At 44.2% G+C, this 21,593-nt stretch overlaps 1 protein-coding gene across 4 annotated transcripts in view; it reads right to left on the bottom strand.

Annotated features, from left to right (window-relative positions):
- ECA3 (endoplasmic reticulum-type calcium-transporting ATPase 3) overlaps positions 1-21,593 on the bottom strand; it is a 193,159-nt gene that overhangs the window by 138,263 nt on the left and 33,303 nt on the right. For 3 of the 4 annotated variants that reach the window (XM_087697630.1, XM_087697631.1, XM_087697627.1), the window contains exons 2-9: positions 19,460-19,510; positions 18,970-19,003; positions 10,916-10,933; positions 7,992-8,128; positions 7,776-7,850; positions 7,617-7,662; positions 7,294-7,353; positions 7,118-7,198 (exon numbers count right to left, since the gene is read on the bottom strand). In XM_087697630.1, coding sequence (XP_087553756.1) covers positions 7,118-7,198; positions 7,294-7,353; positions 7,617-7,662; positions 7,776-7,850; positions 7,992-8,128; positions 10,916-10,933; positions 18,970-19,003; positions 19,460-19,510 — 502 coding nt within the window. The remainder of the gene's footprint in view (positions 1-7,117; positions 7,199-7,293; positions 7,354-7,616; positions 7,663-7,775; positions 7,851-7,991; positions 8,129-10,915; positions 10,934-18,969; positions 19,004-19,459; positions 19,511-21,593) is intronic. The other variant, XM_087697629.1, reaches the window with a different exon arrangement.

Here is a 21,593-nt window from a genome sequence, read left to right as displayed (position 1 = left end):
ACAGCCCCCAGACCCACTCCCCCCACTAACCTTGGCCCACATTCCCCCCCCCCCCACACCCGCCACGTACCTCCAACCACCCCACCATCCCTCGATCCTCTTCTCCCCCACCACCTCCCCTACCGAGAACCCCCCCTGATCCGCACCCGGTTCAGGTGATCCCCCCCAAACCCACCCCCCTCCTCCCACAAGAGGTGATGAGCCACACACGCCTACATCCTCCTCGCACCAGCACTTTTCCCCCTCCCACACAGCCACCAACTCATCTGTCCCTGCCGCCCAACACACCTTCCCGAGAGATAGGCACAATTGTTGCCACAGGAGTTCTTCCGCAGTGGCCCATGGTCCTACCTGAGAGTTGCGAAGCGCAAAGAGTCCCCCCTACCTCTAGAGGTGGGGATCTTCGTGGTTCGTAAGTCAAGGAGAGGCAAGGTCCATCTACTAGCACCACTGGATGGACCAAACTACGCTTTTTTCTTTCAATCCTCTCAATCAGGGGATTGGACGGCGGCACAGATAGAGGAGTTGAAGAGTCAGGTGGCGGATCACATCTCCCAGTGGATGGGAGAAGGACTAGCACTGTTTGCACAGCACTAGCCAGGTTGCATGATGGACATCAACTAGTGGGCCGGTGCCAAGGTCCCACACTTAAACACTATCTTTCGAGCCCCTCCACAGTGGAGTGCTCCGAGGGATGTGATCGAGTGGCCCCTGGCACAAGGGGCCCATTTCTACTAGTGTACAGAGTCACAATTCTCAACATGGCTGATAGATGCATTGATAGTACCACTTGGAGCATCTATCACCCCTATGGTCCAACCGAGGGCCACCATAGGGGATTGGAGTTCGCCGTTCAAACCGGCAGCAAAGCGTACTTGCATGCCTCATAGTTTCTCCTCCTCATCAACACCCTCCACACCGAACAGATGCATGTTCGGTCAATTATCCCAGGTTTCCCCCTGAGCTTACACCTTGCATCCTGGAATGTGAATAGTCTCCAATACAGTGGGGCATGTGGTTCCAAGAAGTTGATTGTTCGGCAGGAGCTGCAGCCTTCCCTTGCTGGACGGATCGACATCTTACTTCTACAGGAGCACAAGCTCACCCCCACCCAAGCCCAACGGGTAGGAAAGGTACTCCCAAGCAGCTTGCACACTTACTGGGAGCACGCCATAGGTGCCTACGGCGGCAGGACTAGAGGCGTATCCACCTCTATTGGTTCGAGTCTCACCGCCTGCGTACGAGACCATGGGACAATAGTTGCAAGGAGGGTTCTATGGATCAAATTGGATATTGGGGACTCATGCCTTGGAGTCCTCAATGTCTATGCCCCTACGGAGGTTAGGGCACGTAACAGGTCTGGGTGGAGATCGCAGACGGACTCTCAGAGGTGGACTCCTGGATCGTTGGAGGAGACTTCAACAACATGGAGGCTTTGGAGGAACAGCAGGGCAGAGGCAGAAACTACCAGGGCATGGCCAGGGAGGAGAAGGGGGCATGGGAGGTCTTTCTACTGGCAGTAGGAGCACACGATGCCTGGAGAGACCTTTCCTTCCATAGGAGGGAGAGGTCGTTGGATTTCTCTTGGGGATACAAGCAGCTAGGTGAAGTCCTGCTGGAGTGGTTGGATAGGTTTTATGTGGGAGAGTGGGGAGGCTCTCCTGGAGGCCAGATTGGGCGTTTGGCGGGCACCACGTTGTCCGATGATTGCTCAGTTCTCCCGACACTAGATCGCCCAACATCTGCCCTAGACACACGATCCTGCCGGATCCCTGACTCGATCTATAGGAGGAAGGAGGTGACGAGACAAATAGAGCAGATTTGGACCAGGGAGAGGGGCAGTAGGGACCAGATCACAGAGGAGGTTGCTAAGGTCCTAGCCGAATCGAGCAAAATCTGCCAAGAGGCAGCCATACACGCATAGCAACACAGTTGGGAGGAGGAGAGAGCACTCCGGCGGGACATTGCAGCCACGCAGAGATTATTGCAGGAGGCACTAGGCGATCCCACCCTCCATGCATAGGAGGTGCGCATGCGAGCAGCCATTGCTGGTCTAGAAAACAAGAGCTCAAACTTCTCTTTCCACACCTCAGCAACTTTCTGGGCACGGAAGGGGGACACGATGTGCAGGGAGTTTTTCCAGGTGCACCAACCTCGCACCTTGGAAGAGCAAATACATAGCCTTCAAGATCAGTATGGAAGGACTCGTTCTAGCCCAAACGAGGTGATGGAGATTGCCACCGCCTACTATAGACGCCCTTTCCAGCATGAGACAGCCTCAACTAGAGGGCAGCGATGTAGGCAACAAGTCTAGGGTCACATCCTATCCCTCGTCACAGAGGAGATGGGACGCTCCCTCCTAGCCCCCTTCACAGAGAAGGAACTAGAGGAGGCTTTTTAACTTCAAGACGGGCAGAAATGCCCGAGAGAGGATGGCCTCTCTAAAGCCATCTTCACTACCTATTGGGAAGTGGTGAAGTCTGAAGAAACCCCTGCTGATGTCCTTCCAGGAGATTTTCACTTCACGACAAATGCCAGGGAGCCTTTCGGCAGCTCTTATCAGTCTTCTCCTCAAAGGGGAAGATCGGTTGGAGCTTTCCCAGTGGAGACCGATCACCTTATTGTCAGTGGCCTATAAGGCACTGGCAAAGATGATTGGTCAGCGACTACGCCCCGTGCTTCCAAATATCATCCATGACACACAGACAGGCTTTGTCAAGGATAGAAGCATCCTCGACAATGTATTCACCTTCTTTGACGCGACAGAGTGGGCTCAGCACAGTGGGCAAAAACTGGCCGTACTACACTTGGATTTCGAGAAAGCTTATGACAGGGTGGACTGGGATTTCCTAGAGGGCACCATGGTGAGGTTGGGTTTCCTCGAGGCTTGGATTCGCGAGGTCTTCACACTTCATAGATCGGCCACCAGCAAGATTCTCATAGGTGGTAGGCGAGGGAAGAAATTTCGGTTGGAGAGATTGGTCCGGCAGGGTTGCGCCCTGGCCCTGTACATGTTCCTACTCTTTGCAGAGGCAATGCCTCACTTCCTCATGTCACGTGTGAGCGGATTACGCGGACTCCGACTTCCAGTGAGAGAGGAGACTGAGTTGTTAGACTTAGAGTATACAAATGATACGGCACTCTACATAGAGGACGATGAGTTGATGCTGGAGAGAGTAAGGCTAGCTCTTGAGGTATTTTGTTCTGCAGCGGGAGCGAAAATCAACTGGCAAAAGTCAGTTGGTTTCCTCACAGACCCAGACTCTAGCATGGAGTGGGATGTCCACCTGGGATTTAGATGGGTGAGCAGAGGGCAGATCGTTCGATACCTAGGGTTCCAAGTGGGACTCGACATCACTCGCCCAGCAGTTCTTCCAGTCCTTGATTCTATTTCGAGGAAGCTAACCTACTGGAGCACAGTTCACCCCTCACTAGCCGGCAGAGCCTTGGTGGTTAACCAAGTCCTTCTAGCAACGGCCTTGTACATCGCCTCGTGTTGGTACTTCTCCTCATCCTGCATAGTGCAGCTTCGCTATCTAGTGTGGAACTTCCCTTGGTCCAGGTCAGATGGCTCCAGGGATTCCAAGGCCAAGGTGGCGTGGGCGACCATCATGCGGCATTGGTCACAGGGAGGGCTTGGGATCATAAACCCAGAGTATTAGAGTATGGCCCTCTTGGGCAAGCTAGTTGTCCGCGGCCTCACACCGAGAGGGCAAACCTGGAAGGTCCTATTGCAGGAGGGTCTCAAGGATTGTAGACTGAGGCTTGGCGGTGAGTGGAGGCCGTCCCTGAGATGGATCTTCATGTCAGCCCAGATCATCCCCCCAAGATCACCTTTCCTATGCAGCTTGCTCCGCGTATGGCAGGGCCTTCGTAAGGCCCTAATCCAGAGCCCCCCAGGCTACCAGGAGGAGATAGACCGTCAGCCGGTGATCTGGAATCCCCATGTCACGGATCGGGAAGGGGCACAGATTGGCGAGTCCCCCCCCACATCCAATGGGCTGGTTGGGAGGCTGGCCCAGCTCATACCATTAGGACATGGCGGGAGGTATACACGATGATGGATGAGGAGGTGCTGCAGCAAGGATCAGGCTGCCAAAGAGGAGTGGAGTTAAGGAGAAGGGAGATAGACGCAGCAATACCTCAAGAGTAGCTTGCTCCCCCGATACGAGAGCCAATAGAGCCCGGGGAGGTATGGGCCGCTAGGTTTTACCAGCAAGCATCCCCCTACAAGTAGCAAGTAGATTGGGCGGCGGTCCACCCGAAACCTTCTTCACCGTACAAGGGGGAAGGGGGGGGGGGGGGGGGGGGGGGGCGCATTTGGCTCTTGACAGAGGGCAGCAGGATGAGGGGATAGTTGTCCTTTCATAGAAGAGGATCCGAGTGATTGGCCTTCAGAGGAAGACATGGCAACTAGCCCCTTTTGTCTTTTGGCAGGAGCTCAGGGAGTGGCACCTCTCGATCTGGGAGGGCATGCCACTTGATGAGCTGGAGTGGAATCCGGGAGATCGGCTATGGCCGGCCACTGCAGTCGCCAAGAAGCCACCGAGGTTCTTGGAATACACCGCCAAGATTGGCAGACACGTACTAATGCAAGAGGATATGGATTGGGCGCCATCATGTAGCAAGCACTAGGCGAAGCATAGCATCACGAAGCCTTTCCAACGGACCTTCTGGCGCCACCTATGGGATAGCTGGAGGCCGAGGAGGGTATCGTATTTTTTATGGCTGGTGGCACATGGGGGCTTGGCAGTGGGAAGCTGGCTTGCCCAGATGTAGGAGGGAGATTGTAAGCGCTACACACAGTAACCTCTGGAAACCCCAAAGCACTGCCTTTGGTCATGTGAGACGGCACAACTCGTGTGGAGAGGAGCATGCCAGATCCTTCACCATATAGCACCCAGCCTTATGTATTTTATGGGGGGCTTGCCGCTGGCAGGCGGTCAACCAGGGCCGTCACCTTCTGTATGAGGCCAGGATGCACGACACGATATTCATTATCGAGGCAGGGTCGTGCACAGTGGTTGGTTTAGAGGCTCTACCTATCCGCCAGGTACTGAAGCCCACAACAGACCGCTCTAAGTTATGGGAGATCATAGGGAGTCTTACTGGTTGGCATATCTGGAAGGCGCGGTGTCAGGAGGATTTCGGCGGAGAGAGACTTTCAGTACATGCGACCTTAGCAAAGCTCTGGACCTCCATCATCCACTCCCTCCTCTGCCGATAGGATCAAGTGCAGGGCGAGTCCAAGGCTCGTCAGGAGCTCCGATGTCATTTCCTACGCACTTAGGGTGGCCAATATCTATTTTTCGTGATGTAGGCAGGCAGCCCTTGATGGCAATACACCCCCCCTCCATGGCTTCTTGCCCCCATCCCCCCCAAACCGCCTTGAGAGGCTTGTATACATGATGTACTTGTGATTTTCATCAGCTCCAGCTAGTCTGTTGAGCATGAGCACTCCGTTGTAATCAGTTTTTTTGAGTAATATAATCAGCCACATTTTCCTTGGAAGAAAAAAAAAATGAGGTGTGTGACTGGGGGTAGTGAGGGGGATGCCCATCACAACCATCCCAATGGGAAATGATATACTCATTTGCCGAAATGTGGATAGAAACTATGTTAAAGGGTAGCATGCCCTATAATAAAGCCCCATGGTGCAAAGTGGCTTGAGGATAAGTGGAGGGTATAGTGTTAAAGGGTGGCATTCTATATATCGATGCATCGTGATGTGAAGTGGTAGAAAAGTGTTAAGTATGGAACTGAGAATGAGAATGTGCTAGGAGCAGAAACACAGGTTCCAAATCCCAGTGTGGAGGATCCAACTCCTAGTGTGGAGGATGCGGATGTGGAGTGTAATCCAAGGTTTTGGAATGAAGAAGAGAGAAAATTGATGTGTGGGCTAGAAGAGGGTGGGATGGGAGGGATTTGAGAAGAGTGGCTTACATACTCAAATGAAACAGAAGATGTAGATATACTTAATGAGAGATGTCGACTTCAAGAGCCCCCTCTATTGAAGTTTAGATACACAAAATCATCCGGATCCTGAATACCAAAGGAGAAATAGGAGAGGATCTTGATTCATACAACTCAAAGAGGTTATAGGAACCTAACACTGGGCCTGGCTGAGATGAAGATGGGTCGTCAATCGTCCCAGATGTCATATGTCCTACATGATCAAAGAGGTGGCCAGCCTCACAAACCGATCCGGATGGAGTAGCAAAGTTGCTAGGAGGGGTGTAAGTTCAACTATAGGTGATGCATGAGTACTCCTGAAACTCCTCCTCTGATATGAGACTAAAATCCAGAATGGAAGAAACCACAAAGGAAGAAACCATGTCTATCTGATATGATGTTATGGATACTACGTGCATGTTTTACTAGCATGTCATTGCTTCATGTCATGGTGCTAGTGTTTCTTTACCATTGTGATGGAATTATGCATCTGCAACCTTTGTGAACAAGATAGTATATTTAATTATACATACAGTACTTTCCTTGCAATCAATCTTAGTTATTGACTAATGTGTCATTCCATTGTTGTTGAATGCTTTACTCATTATTACTGTTCTTATAAGAGTTGTGAGTTGTGACGATGAATCCAAAATGATAGTATTGATATTATTTAAAAAACCTTGGACATTTCAAGCAACATCTTCGGCTCACTACTTGCGAAAACTTACGTTGTTTTGCATGATTATATGCACTCTTTCATAAGCAATACACACGTGGTACTCCCATTGTTTTGTCCTATTCTCACTCTAGTAGTATGTTTCCCTTCTCTCACTGCCATTTTTCGGGACAGCAAACCTGCAAATTCAACATAGCACCTCTTCTGAAGCTATTCATCCACTCCCACTCTTCTGAACCTCTTTTGATATGAAAGCCTTTCTCAAGGCAAGCCTGAGCATACAATAGAATATCCTACCAATTGAAAGCATTTTGCTCAGCTTCTAGTAGGAAAGTGTAATATTAAGATTTTTCAGGTCAAAGAACAGTTGTTCATGATTTTTACAGCATACAATCAATAATTTTCAGTGGCAAGCAGTTTCAGATCAAATTATTTCAAGGGTAGCCATTATACCCTGCTACCTTAGATGCAAGGCACTGAAAAATGTACCTGTCAAGATGGCCTGATCAACTCTAAGTTGGTTGCTCAGTATCTCAATCAGTCTCATATCAGCAGGGACTTGAGAGCCAACTTATCAAAGCATCAAAGAGCAGCAGAAAGTTAGGTGGTTTGGGAATGGAAAGGCTATGCACACATTGTCAGTTAGGCATGAGACATGTGCACACCTGACACCTCAACAATGTCTCCAGGGACAAGATTTGAAGCTGGCACAATTGAAAGAAGGCCTGTAAAATGCAATGAAGTTTGATTCACTGTTATCAGATCTACTGAAGCGTGTTTTTACTTGCTATGATGTTATTTCATATTTCAAGATCCTGCAAAAAAACACGAGCTTTGAAGTTCTATGAGGAACTTGAAAGCTATCTCAATACAGCATTTTAAGAAATTACTTGCATAAGTATATAGCAAAAAGAATATCTAAGATCACGATAAGTGGTTTGAGACATGGAACGTAAAGAACTTCAACTTGAAGTCACTAGATACACACCATTCCTTAAAACTGTAGCAACATCAGCTTGGTAGGCCTTGAGTTCCTGTAGAGTTAAATGCATGATAGTCAAAGTGATAAATACTCAGAAACTCCCATTTTTAATTCATTAGAGTTATCAGATACTATCAACAGCATTTTTAGATAAGATTTTTGAACCTGGAGTGCCTTCTCTGCATTTGTCTCAGTGATCACTCCAACTGTTGCATTGGCAGCCAAGATCATCAAAATAACCTGGACCCACAATAGATTTTACTTGATGAGTTTCAAAAGATGGGAGACAGACAAAAATGGAACATACACAAAGGCATTTTGTCAGACATGCTGCTTCGGACGATTTCATCCCTTTCAAAAAGCACACCAAGTAACACTCACAGCGGGCTCCAGGAAAGGACTCAAGCCAGTTTCCCCATTGATGAGGGCTAAAATGAATGACACAACTGCTGCAACTATCAAAATCTTTACAAGCAAATCATTGAACTGCCTGAGCACAAGCTTCCAAAAAGGTGTCCCTGCCATGACATCATGCAGCTTCAGTACAAACAATGACTGGTAACCACATCAAAAAGCTGGAGACTTCATTGTTATGTAAGACTTATCTTTTCATGCACTATACTTCTCAATTTCATATCACTATTTTAATTGCCACTCGTCTTGGAATCTTTGGCTCTCAGACCAGCAACTATACAACACAGCCATGTAAGAATTCAGACTTGAAAATCTTTTGGCAGCAGTACCTATTCTGGTGATCATATTTGTGATCAGATTAGAATGCAGGAGATCAGCAGACATGGTAAGTATACATAAAGCTATAGGCCTAATGCTATCCAGCCAAAAGCATGCCTCTCATGAGCAATTAGGTAAATCTACCTTCCTGGGCTGAAGTCCCTATGGAGCAGGAATGCTGTAGGACACTTCTCAAGTATGAGGCCTCTCTCTCATAAATTTGCCTTCTGTTATATTAGTTGCTCCTCAGCTCAGCTAACACACTTTTAGCCACATAATCTGCTTCTACTTGCATACAGCATCTGTAAAATGTTGGAATGATCTCTAATCTCCTGGATCAACAGCTGAACCACTTTTATATGAAGTAACTCTAGTTTGTTTTACTGGAGTCACTTGAGTGAAGGCATTCATAGTTCATAGTTGACACCCCAGCTGCCTCCTCAAAATGTGTGTCACTACACCTGTAGCCAGGATGGAAATTTACAAGAGACAACCTGAGCAACAATGCACAAAACACCAACCGCAATGACAAAGATTAAAAGAGCATGCCTACACAGCAATTGATCAAAACTCTAGAGAAATCCTAAAAGGGCCAGGCACTCAAAACATTGGGGCCAAATGAAAGAGATCGTCCCCACACACACAAAAGGCCCAAAAACTCTGATGTCAACCAGGACATCTCTCCCCTCCCAATCCTCCACCACTGTTGGGCCAACTGCCACTAGCCACTCGGGTAAGCAGCAAGCCATCATCATCATTTATGACAGCTACTTTACAAGGATGCTTAAGATTCAGAAACCTTAGGCTTCACTTCTTGCTCTCGACAATCTTCCACAACCTGGGGGCAACTGGCTCTTGATATTTGTTTTTCATAACTTATGGTTAATCCATTCAGTTTGCCCTAATCCACTCATCAGGAACGAAGACAAGCCATAAACTCTGTTCCCTACCAATCCACCAATTAGCTCACCCCAAACCTAATAACCAGCTACTCACCAGCAATTGAAGAGATACACCTGCTCAAGACCACTAGGAAAGAGCTGTAGATAGTCCCCCTCCGACCTGCAATAGGTTCATTCGCACCATATCAATTGTGTGTAACATTGGAAAACAGCCTGTAAACATGTGTGTCAGCATGCACCAAAACTGCACTACAGCCAAGTAGGGCAACCAATGGCACAAGACCACACAGCTGGAGGCCTCAAGGGGCATGGCATCCACAAGGCAGGATCTACTCAACAACAAGAGGCCCAAGGTAAAGTCAGCAAACATTCACAGTCACCAGCATGGAAACAGTACTCTTGGAAAGCACCAATTCCAAATCAGCCCATAGATGCTTCAGGCCTCCATATTACAGGTGAAACCTGAGATCTGCCAGTGTACTTATGTGCAAGAAACTTAATCGCCCATATGCCCCCTTGGTTTCCATGGGAATGCTTTTACAGCAACACTGCCATGTCAACAATAAAACCAGATAGCACCATGGCAGTACAAAGGAGGACAAAAAAAAGCAAAAGGTCAAAACTGAGCAGCACAGCTGCCATGTGTGCTGCAGGAAGTTGCAAAAGATACCACAAATTGATTTTTCATATTGTTTGCTATTGATTAGTTGAACCAATCAGGTTAATAGACCTAAACTAGTTTGGTAACTTACGACCTCTCAAGTGACCAGCTTCCCAGAATTTTTGACATAGTGACAGTAAATTTTCAATCTTACTGTTGTCATGTGCTTCTAGTGCTGGAAAAGGCTTGGCATTTTGCTTGAATATATTTGATACCTTTGCCTTTATGCCTTTAGAACTATGAATCAACTAGAATCCTAAGCTAACCTAGAGGCACACTGACTGGAAATCCTTTTCTTTAATATTTTAAAAGGCCCAACATCATTTAGGTCAAATATGCATTAACTGGTTTGTTTTTGGATCCAAATTTGATAACATGGTACTACAATGTGATTTTTAACACTGCAGACTGAGGAAAAACTGCAGTATAACAAAGTAACTCACTCACAAGATCAAACAACCACTATACTTCTAAGTTGTTTTGTGAAAAGTCATGCTGACCTTACCACTTTACTTCTAAGCTGTTTTCTGGAGATTCATGCTAATCTAAATATTAGAAAACTAGATAAAGGCCCAATAGATCCTCATAAGTCTCTTTGGTGAGAAAGAACCAACCTAACATGGAATATAAGCATCAAAGAGATCATTACACGGAGTGGTTGAAAACTGGACAAATAGATACTTCATCAATGCTATGAAGTAGAGACTCTCTTAGTGTTATTCCTATCTATTCTACAGTAGCTCATATTTTTCACGATTATGGATAAGCTACCACCATCTGGAGTACCAACTTTAAAACCAGTTTTTCAACGACATTAACATGTGTGTCCTGTTCAGTGTAATAGATGTATAAAAATGAAATTTTTGGCATGCATATCACTTGCTAGAAGTGATAAATATCCTGAAAAACTAAAACAATCGTAAAGCTAAACAGTTTTTTTTCCTTTTTTTTTCCAAATTAAATTAAACAATCATTTGTAAAGCTGAAATGAGTTGCAAGGACAGACTTACTTGGCTCAGAGGGCAGTTCTATTAAGAATCACATCCAACCGAACCCACCCACCAAAAAAACAAAAACAAAAAAAGAAAGGGTTTAGTAACTTTATCACTTTCCTCCAAATAAAATGACAACAACCACAAGGACATTAGAGTTGCAATATTCCATACATTATGCATACAAAGCAATGACAACAAAGTGAACACTTCATAGAAGGCAGGCTTAGAAAATATTGTTGTCTGTCGTTGAAGCAAGAATGGCACAATTGCATTTTCTGAGTTGCCTCTCACAAAAATAACTAGGTTGAGAGTCTTTTAAATTCGAATCTTATCTCTCTTTTCTTCCTCAATTCCCTTAAAACTCATGGCATAATTGAAAAACAAGAAACAAAAATGTACAATAGAGTTGCCTAGTAGTGAAGGACCAAAAGTCATGATTCCACACTACCAATTGAAATATTCACAACATACTTAAAAAGGGAAAAAAAGTAAAAATCTAGAGTAGAGTTGCCTACTAGGAGCTGGCCAAAAATCATGGTGCTTCCACTCTATGGTCAAAATGGGTGCCACGCAATTCCACCTACTCAACCAAAGCAGGCGCTTGTAGCCAGAGCTCAACATACCAAGATTAAGCTTGCACACAAAAAGGTTACTCATTGCTTTGTAAGCATAGACAAGATCCACAAAGCAACTAAAAAGATGGATGACTATTAGTTTAATATATATAGACTCTTTCACCTATATGACATGAGCAAGCACCATTAGTCATAGCTCAAAACATTACAGAAATCCTCCTTGAATGCAAACCAAATAACCTACATAACAAATTCAACAGCAGCACATAGGTCAGAAGCACCCACACCCTAGGAAGGAAATGCAATGGCCCTCTTGGCCTGATAAAATATATATTGAGAGCACAATATTCATCAACAAAGTGCTGAGAACACTCCCTTAGTCTCTACAAATCTCACTTGATATGCAAAGCTGAGACCAAGGGTTGGGCCACTTAGGTGTCTATACTTCCTGGCACTCTTAGTCATTCTCCCACACATTCTTCTCCTCTCCAGCTCAAGGACATTGCAATTCATGGCCCATGCTCCCCTGTTGTCAAGCACCCTATTCTTCTTCATGACACATGTGCATTGCATTTTGGCTACAATCTCCATCGTCGAGCTGGCCAACTACTCACTAGCTACTTGGTGACTCTCTGACTCTGCTGGCATCAGCATCCCACACCTAGTGACAACCTTTCTAGGCTGCATTTTGAAGTCTCATATCATCCTCCACACCTGGCGACAGTATGAGAGATGTCGAATGGGGAGAGTCAGTGCCATATTTATAGGCACATACTCTCTTGAGTAGCGCCCTAGTAAGTGGACGCCAAACACTTTTTTGGGGCTATCAGTACAAAAACAAAAGGAATGAAGTAGAAATGTACTGAAAGACCAGGTTTCTCAACACTTGAGTGGACTAGCTCCGATATCTAGTGGTCTTGGATGTACTTTGGTATCATTCAAGGTGTTGTATGTTGACAGTATTTCTTCCTGGATTCAGTCTACTAGTCACTGTGGACTAGATTGTAAATGCCTATAGTTGTACCATGGCTCTAAAACTATATATTTGCAAGTGATACATATTTGCATTGAGGCATTGTTTATACAAGGTTCTTGCATTACCTTGCCTTGGAATGGTCAAAACATATTTGGATTTTAGGCATATTGGTCTATTGCCTTTAGCTCTGACGGCAATTATGATACATGTGTGGATTGTAACTTGGATTTAGTGGCTGGAAATTTCAGCATGCTATAGGCATTAGCATGGTTAAGCAATAGCTGCAAATGATGTTTGACTTTGATGCCGCATGTATTTCCAATGGAAATTAATGCTTTTGTCTCACCGCAATATGCAACTAAGGATGATTGCAGGATTCTAATAGCGAGGTCTCTCCATCATGAATTTTGAACTTATTTCTCTAGGGATAACTAAGTCATGCACATGTGAAATTAAGTTAACATGTGAGTCATGGTGATAGGAAAAATTAATTTGAGCAATGGGGGACATTGACAAAAATTGCGGAGGATAGATGCCATTGCATACTTGGGACAGATCTAGCCAGAGACATTAAAACAAAGAGATAAGTTCAACCCAACTTCCAAAACAGGTGTCTGTGGGATGTAGCTCATAATCATAGGGGTACAAGCTTTATGATCCCATTTCTAGGAGGTCTACACAAGTCGATATGTTTGGTTTGTGGAGTTTCTAGTTATAGAAAGGGGTGAGGAGCACCTTGTACTTGGAGATCAAGTTGACACTTGGGCACCTAAGCCATTGCCTTTGGATCCTACGCCTCTTGAGGCTCCACAATCAATGGAGGAGGAGTTTGCTTCACCACTCGATTCACCCTTAGAGTCGGCACCGGTGGTTGTCCTACAAACTAAAATAGAGGTAGAGCAACGAGGGGAGTACCGGCCTCCTCCTCGTTGAGCACATGAGACACTGCGTGATGCAAGCATTAAGGGAGTTCCTAAGAAGTATCAGTTGCAAGACGACCCACGGCTATCTCAAAGGAATCAAGTACATTCCACCAAGCTTGTTTATAGTAACTATTTTTTAATGACTCATGCCATGCATGATAGAGAGTCCACCTCCATGAAGGAGGCTTTGCAAGTAAAGTTCTATGTCTATCATCTTGAACATATCATGTAGTGCCTCCTTTGTTTGCTTGGCCTTCTGGGCATGGTTGCATGGTTTGAAAGTCATTCGAACTTCCTCCTAAGTGTCTTGAACGATTCATCATGTTGGTCATTGTTTCTTGGGTTTCACAGTTGACTAGATCAATTGTCAAAATGAGATCGTCCACACAAATCATGAACACATTGTGCCCTCAAGTTGATGTGTGGACCTTCAACTGGGGATCAATAGTGGAGCGTCGATACCCTAGCTTCCTGTGGAGGTAGAGTCTATCTTCTCATTCCAACCACGTGGAGACTCTTTGAGACCGTAAATGTCCTTCTTCAACCTGTAAACTTGGCTATCTGATGAAAAAAGGCTAGAAGGCTGCTCAACATAGATCTCCTCCTTCAAATCACCATTTAGGAAGGTAGGCTTCACATGTAGCTGATAAACTAGCCATCTCCTATGGGCTAACGAAGGCAAGAACGGCCCTAATGGTAGCCATCCAAGCTATAGGTGCAAAGATATCATGGAAATCGACTCCTTGCCACTGTGCGAACCCTTTAGCAACCAGCCACACCTTGTGCTTATCTTTCTAGGTCATGAGATTTAGCAAACAACCAGAGGCATTTTCATCTCTCAATAGCAATACGTGCATGAGATTTTGACCACCTTTGAGTTGGAGGGATGTCAATCTATTTCTACTCCCATGGATCTAAACTGGAAGGCTATAGCCCATCCAAATTCACCAACAGCACATGCTACCTGCTAGAGGCAGTTGATTAGATCATTGATATGGCTCCTCAATACTCAGATTGTTTTGTGCTTTGCTACTAGTTTTCTTGCATGGTTCATGAGTGAGGTTAACGACTAGCTATCGCTTTATTTTGGGTGCAAGTGCTATCTCTTGGAGTAGTAAAAATGAGCCCATAGTTGCCCTATCATCTACAAAGGCATTCACCAACAGCACATGCTACCTGCTAGAGGCTGTTGATTAGATCATTGATATGGCTCCTCAATACTTAGATTGTTTTGTGCTTTGCTACTGGTTTTCTTGCATGGTTCATGAGTGAGGTTAACAACTAGCTATCGCTTTATTTTGGGTGCAAGTGCTATCTCTTGGAGTAGTAAAAATGAGCCCATAGTTGCCCTATCATCTACAAAGGCAAAGTATAAAGTAGCATCTTCTAACACATGTGAGACAATGTGGCTTTGAAGGTTACTAGGAGAGCTTGGCTGCCCACAGACAGCTCCTACTACACTTTACTGCAACCATCAAAGTTGCATTACTTTGGCACGGAATCCTATGTTCCATGCTTGGACAAAGCACATTAAGATACAACCCTTGTTGTTCAAGGCTAGACAGATTCACACTAGACTAGAGACATTAACCACAAGAGGTTAACAATTGGCTATTGCTTCTTTGGGTGCAAGTGCTATCTCTTGGAGTAGTAAAAAGCAACCTATAGTTGCCCTATCATCTACAGAGGTGAAGTATAGAGTGGTGACTTCTACCACATGTGAGTGTGTGTGGCTTCGAAGATCACTAGAAGAGCTTGGTTGCCTGCTGACATGTCCCACTACACTTCATTTCGACAATCAGAGTTGCATTGCTTTGATACAAAATCCTATGTTCCATGCTAGAATGAAGCAAATACATTAAGGAAAAGATATTGGATGAGACAATTGATGTAGTATAGTGTAAGACAAAGGATAACTTGGCGGAGTTATTTACAAAGGCTTTTTCTCATGCGGTTCTTCGATAGCACTAAAGAGCCTTGAACTTATGCTACGTGCAGGATCTAAGAGGGGGTGTTAGAGATTTGGTCATCCCCTAGACGGACACAAGTAGTGTATAGGCATGTTCAGGCAGATTCATGCATTTCCTGATCAAGCCGGACAGTATGCAGCAGTTGGCAGCAGTTCGGGCAAGGTTGGATAGAGCCAGACAAGGCAAGCAGGTCAGGCAAATGCCATGTGGCAGGCAGCCTGCAATCACAACAGTTTTTTTATTATTTTTGTGCAGTTTATGTGCAATCAGTCAGTTTTACACAGCCTATTAATAGGCAACCCAGCCTGGGTCACATACATTCAAATTCAGTGTATGCAGGGTGAGAGATCTTCGGCGGACACATTCCGTAGCATGTTGTACATATCTGCTCCCTTTGTTCAGCATTCATTCACTGCAGATTTTTGTGTTCTATTGTCTCTTTCTCTCCTCTCTCCTTGTTCCTTTCTTTCAGTCCGGTCATAAGCTTTCATTCGCTGCACTCTAACACTTTCTGGCAAGGAGGGCTGATTTCATATTCCCAGCCATAGCTTTGAATGTTGAACAACTCCCAAAATAATCTGTATGTGTAGATGGCTAAGGAATTGTCTGCTGTCCATCAGAAGCATGCTGAACACTACTCCCTTGTGCATTAGTAAACTGCTTTATTGCAGGTCCTTGTACATTCAGCACTATGGGCACCAGTCCAATGCCTTCAGCTATGATGGCCGCCAATAAGCCTCACTTGGCCATCTAGACCAAGAACCCGACCTTTTTCCCTTTCAAGATGCAAGTACAGCATACCTGAATTCAGCAAAACTAAGGTTATTGAATCAACTCTCACCATGTGCTCATTACTAATCACTTCTGCCCTAAATATTACATAAAATTCAACAAAACGAGGTGGTTAGTGCAATGTGCTCACTACACTTACACTAACCAATTGTGCCCTAAACATCGCATTTTCTTCATGTTCCTCGTGAACCTATAGAACTACCTAAGAAAGAGTTGCATGGTCATCAATTGCATTGCTTGCATAGTGTCTTGAAGCATTTCTTGTATTAGGTGACTGAAAGCATGCACATTGTCATGAGAACGTGAGATTTTATTGATTTGCTTAGCATTTGATTAAAAGTTAATCAATGTGCTAATGTGCCTATAGAACTACCTAAGAAAGAGTTGCATGGTCATCAATTGCATTGCTTGCATAATGTCTTGAAGCATTTCTTGTATTAGGTGACTGAAAGCATGCATATTGTCATGAGAACGTGAGATTTTATTGATTTGCTTAGCATTTGATTAAAAGTTAATCAAATGTGCTAATGTGGCTTCCATATGTGAGGTGTGCATCAATTATTTCACTGTGGGACCTAGGACCCCGTGATATCAGATGGTGCCAAAGACAAAAGTTGTAATAAGTTATATCTGACACGTACTAGGTGGTACTCGGTGTCAGATTTTAGCCTTGATCAATTTATTGGCCACTAATGTTAGTGGTGACATTAGAGACTACCCATTAATTAATTAATTAATGCCGATCTAAGGGCTAATAATTGCTCAAGGATACTTGGAAGGCAAATTGACCTAGCCAATTTAATTACTGGCTCATGAAAGTAATTTTTTAAGCACTAGAATAATTATTAAAATAATTTTCACAATTAATATTCTGAAAATTAATTTAATAGGCTGAATAATACTCAAAAATGAGATTAGAAGACTGTCACTTGGCAAAACTTGCCCATGCAAGTGGGAAAAACGTTTTTAGGGGCTGGTGAAAGTTTGTTATAGCCATTGAGAGAGAGGAGGAGACTATTAGAGAGTAAGGAGATGCTGCTGATGTGATTTGCAGTCACCATAGACCAATTCTACAGCAAGTGACAACAGTTTGGAGTCCTCAAAGGGCAAGTGACAAAAGCCCAAGGTCCTTCTGGTATAGATGACAACATACAGGAGGAGGCAGCAATCTTTCTGGTGGTCCTAAGCTGTAGATAACTACTTCCATGGCTATTTGAGCAAGGCAGGAACAATTCTTGAGCATTTCTCGCAATGAAACTTTGAAATTTCTCCCTATAGCATTATCTCTCATCCCCCAGTCATCTCTCAAGTTATCTCAACATTTTCCAGCAATTTGAGTCATATTAGAGAGAGAGATTTCAGCCAATCTTTGCTCTTGTAAACCCTAATTTAGGGTAGAAATTAAGGTTTGACAACCACCTTGGGATGCATGCTCAGAATTTAGAGCCTGGGACTTGAATTCCAAGAGCTAAAATTGAGGAATTTCAAGGAGATCCAAGAGACCAACTAGCCAATATCAAATTTGGAGTTAAATTTGTCTTTCAAGGAGCAAGGTGAAGGCCAATCCCTAAGCAAACCAAGGGGCAAATTTGTTTGGAGGCTTGCTAGTTAGTTTTGATAACTAATGGCACTTGGATTAGCGGAGTATATCAAAGGATCTCAATTCTACTCCATCCATTTGCAATAAAAGTTAAAGAAATACCGCAAGGGGCGCCAGTTTTTGGGTCAATGGGCTGTCCAATGTCCAAGATTGTATGGTAAAGTGTGCATTTCAGTTTTGTAAATTTATTAGTGTTAAATCATGTTATTTACCACCCTATCCAAGAAGGTTGGTTTCACACATAGTGCCTCTCTCAAGAAGATGATTCCTATTCCTCACATATCGCCACTGTTGTGGGACATTTCCACTAATTGCTCTTTGCCAAACTTTCAGCAAGCTAAACCCTGTTGTAATCAAATTACAGCAAGCCAAACAGCTATCTTTGTACCTTTAGACGACCAGAAGTCGCCTTCTTAAAGAAAATGGTGATGTCCAAGCAAGGGAAGCATGAAGGTGGCCTTTGGAAACCCAAAGGGAGTTAACCTTGAGCATGATAATTACAGCAACATACTAAAAATTCAGCAAAGAAATTAATCACAAAAAAGGGAGCTAGAATGCTCCTACTCAACACGTAGACATCTATTGCCCCAAGTTTGGCACCCCTTCCAGTTTCTTTAGATTACTAAGGGATTGCCCCAAATTGAATACAAATTGTTGATTTTCCAGTGGTTTGTTGCATCATGCCTATTTTGCGCATGCTCAATGGTGCTTCAGAGCTTCCAAGCTGATCTCCAATGCACCTGTGACTAATCTCACTGCTGCCCTGACTCACATACACACTGCACCATCATTCTAAATAGCTGAAACTGTCTAAAGTTGGAGTCAAACTAATACACAGCCAAGATTCAACTTGTGCTGATTCACACACACACACACACACACATGGCCAAAAACGGCGAAGATCAGCTTGCCAAATGCATCCCAAGACAAAAAACTCCACCATCTGTACAGCTTTGGCTACTAACATCGCTTTTCCACTCAGCATGTTAGTTGGCAGACACTTCGTACAATAAGCTGGCTAGGAAAAGAGAGTTCAATATTTTCTGAGCATATTCATAGATACTGCATATAATTGTTCTTTCTGAAAATAATAAGTCAAGTAACACCTTTAAGAATCACATAAAGCTCATTAAACAGAATATTCTTAAAGCATTTCAATCTTCCTAAAACACAAGGAATCCAAAGCCTCTCCAAAAAATGCATCAGACTGAACAACAGGAAATAGGGAAGTACCATTTGTTCCAAAAACCGTCCTATTTGCAGCAACCTGAAATCAGTCCATAAGGCACACAGTCCACCATCCATTAGGGTGACTACATATCTTAGATAATGTTTGCACTAGATAAGTGGACGGCTTTCATATACAAAAGTATGAACACTGCCAACATTTAATAAGCATCAAATCAACCTACAAACTTCTTAGATACACATACAAAAAGAGGAAATCTCCAAAGCCCCTAAAATCTCGTGGTGCTATCTCATAGAAAGAACTCTTAGAGTGCATGCTTAATTGTAACATGTTACACCAACAAGACCTTCCAATTCAGTTAAGGCAATTACTACAAGCCCAATGTCATTCACCTCTTCCATACCAAACAGCACAGCATCCTTTGATTTAACTTATTGTTGAATCAAAACAGGTGTTTCAAAGGTTAATGAAACATGCTCAAGGACTGTTTATGGCATAATAACTTGCACTTCAGTGTCAAGGTTATAAGTTGACCTGTGAATCTGTGAGCCCTCTGTCTTTGTTCACTTGGAAAAATGCAAGAACCTGAGAAAGACATTCAGTATCAATGAGAAACTCTCCACAGCAAAAAGGAACGGCAAAGAAGAGGTCTTCCAAATTATAACAGCAACAGTCAAATGAAGAAACAAGAGCTTTCAGATTGCATTATGGATGCAGCTTTCAAAAGGGCACCTATTTCAAAACATGCATGGCATTAAATTCCATCAAACACCACTAATACTAAAGATCCCCCTTTTTTTTCAATTAAGACTCTATATTTACTGTGTGAATTAACAGAAAACGGGCATCAAATAATTGTCTCATCTGGAACACAATGTTGTCAATTATGGAAGCCATACCCTAATTGAAGGCATGCAACTGGTCTTTTAAACCGGGGGATGCTTTCAGGACAGTGTGTTAATAGATACCTGCCTGAAATAAGAGAACATGCAACATAAAAAAGAATGGTCCTAACCAGCAAGTTGGCAGACCTGAACTTCAGCTACTTATAAATCCAGAGTTCCGAGAACAGCAGGTTGGCAAGCTTATTGCTATCATGGTGATAATGGACTTTGAACGCAACTTAAAATGATTCTAACATCCATGATGTCCTAGAAATCTTCTGGGATCAAGGTCACCCAGACTAACCCAAGTTAGGTTATACACCACATCATCAACATCTACGTCAATCTCCTCTGACTTAACAAATTCCAATGCCTTAGCTGTTGAGTGAGTTGAATTAAGACTGCTTGCTTTGCTCTGATAAACAAGTAGTTCACATGGAACACTTTAACCAACACTTCCAATGTGATATTCACAACAATCTTCTCGATCAAGATGGTCTTCATCAAGATCATCTTGAACTCATTGCCCATAACACCGGTCTTCACAATCCCAGTCGTTGGTATGTTGGTCCTCACAGTCTTCATCATAAAGACAGTCAACCTGATCTTGCAAATTGCATCTGTCAGCCATTGTCCTTCAAAGAGCTTACAAAAAAACACAAAAGAAAAATCATGCCATTTTGATGTTAGTGACTCCAAAATGTGAAGAGGACTGCTGTTAAGAAAAACTGCTCGGGTTTGCATTGAGGAAACACAGAGTGTATGAACACGACACAAACACAAAGAGACAGACACAAACACAAAAAAGCAAAACCCAAACCCTAAATGCAAAACTCAAAACTCAAACACAGAAACTCAAACACAAACAAAAGAAGGGAGAGAAGAACACAACTCTGAAGCGAATGAATACTACAAATGAATGTAAGAGTGTACATATACTCAAGGGCAGAGCAGTGTGTTGGAGAGTGACGTCCACCAGAGATGGGATCCGGAGTCTATGACCACCAATCAAACTGTGAAGAGAGAGGAAGAACACCAAACACTAATCACCAGAGTGTAGGCGACTACAAAGGATGATGCATGATGATGAAAACGCCAACAGAAGGCTGTAAACGCAACTACCAAGTGGAGGAAGATGGTCACCAGCTGCCACCAGGTGATGGAGAGCTCCAAACGCAGTAGCAACAGGTCACCTGATGGAGGAAGAGGGCTGCCAATTGTTGTCTACAACTAGAAGTTGCAAACACAGGGTGTAGATGAAGGTGGAGGAGCTGGCAATGAGGAATAGGGCCAAACGCAACAGGTAGGAGGGCGCCAGACAGTGGACGACACCTTGGAGGAAGGCGCCAAGGCACTCCAAGGGCTGATGGAGAGAGAGAGGCAACAAGGCACTACAAGGGCTGATGGAGAGAGAGAGGTAGCAGTCAAAGGGTTGAACCGCCACGTGTGTGTGTGCTGATGGCTGCAATTTGCAAAAACGAGATAGGCTCAATGAGGGCAGCCTGTCTATTCATAGATGTTGAAGGATGCCCCAATCTCTCGGACTGCTTCCCTTTTTAGGGTTTTTCATTAATTAAGTGTGTTTTGGGGCTGTTTAAGAATGCTAATCGGTTGAAAAGCGTGTTTTAGCTCAACAACCCCTCTTAGGCCCAAAATAGAGCCGAAAGGTTAGGCCAGCCACTTTGATTTTACTTACCCCAAGGCATCCCACCCCAAAGCAACCAGGGCATCGGACAAAGGGTGCACGGCGGCTGCCCAATGGCCTACCAAGACTACAAAGGCGA

The sequence above is a fragment of the Lygodium microphyllum genome, chromosome 17, assembly GCF_053477565.2.
Source record: "Lygodium microphyllum isolate KBCC chromosome 17, Lygodium_microphyllum_v1.1.10, whole genome shotgun sequence".
In the NCBI taxonomy this organism is placed as follows: domain Eukaryota; kingdom Viridiplantae; phylum Streptophyta; class Polypodiopsida; order Schizaeales; family Lygodiaceae; genus Lygodium; species Lygodium microphyllum.
This window is presented reverse-complemented; position numbering and strand designations above follow the sequence as displayed.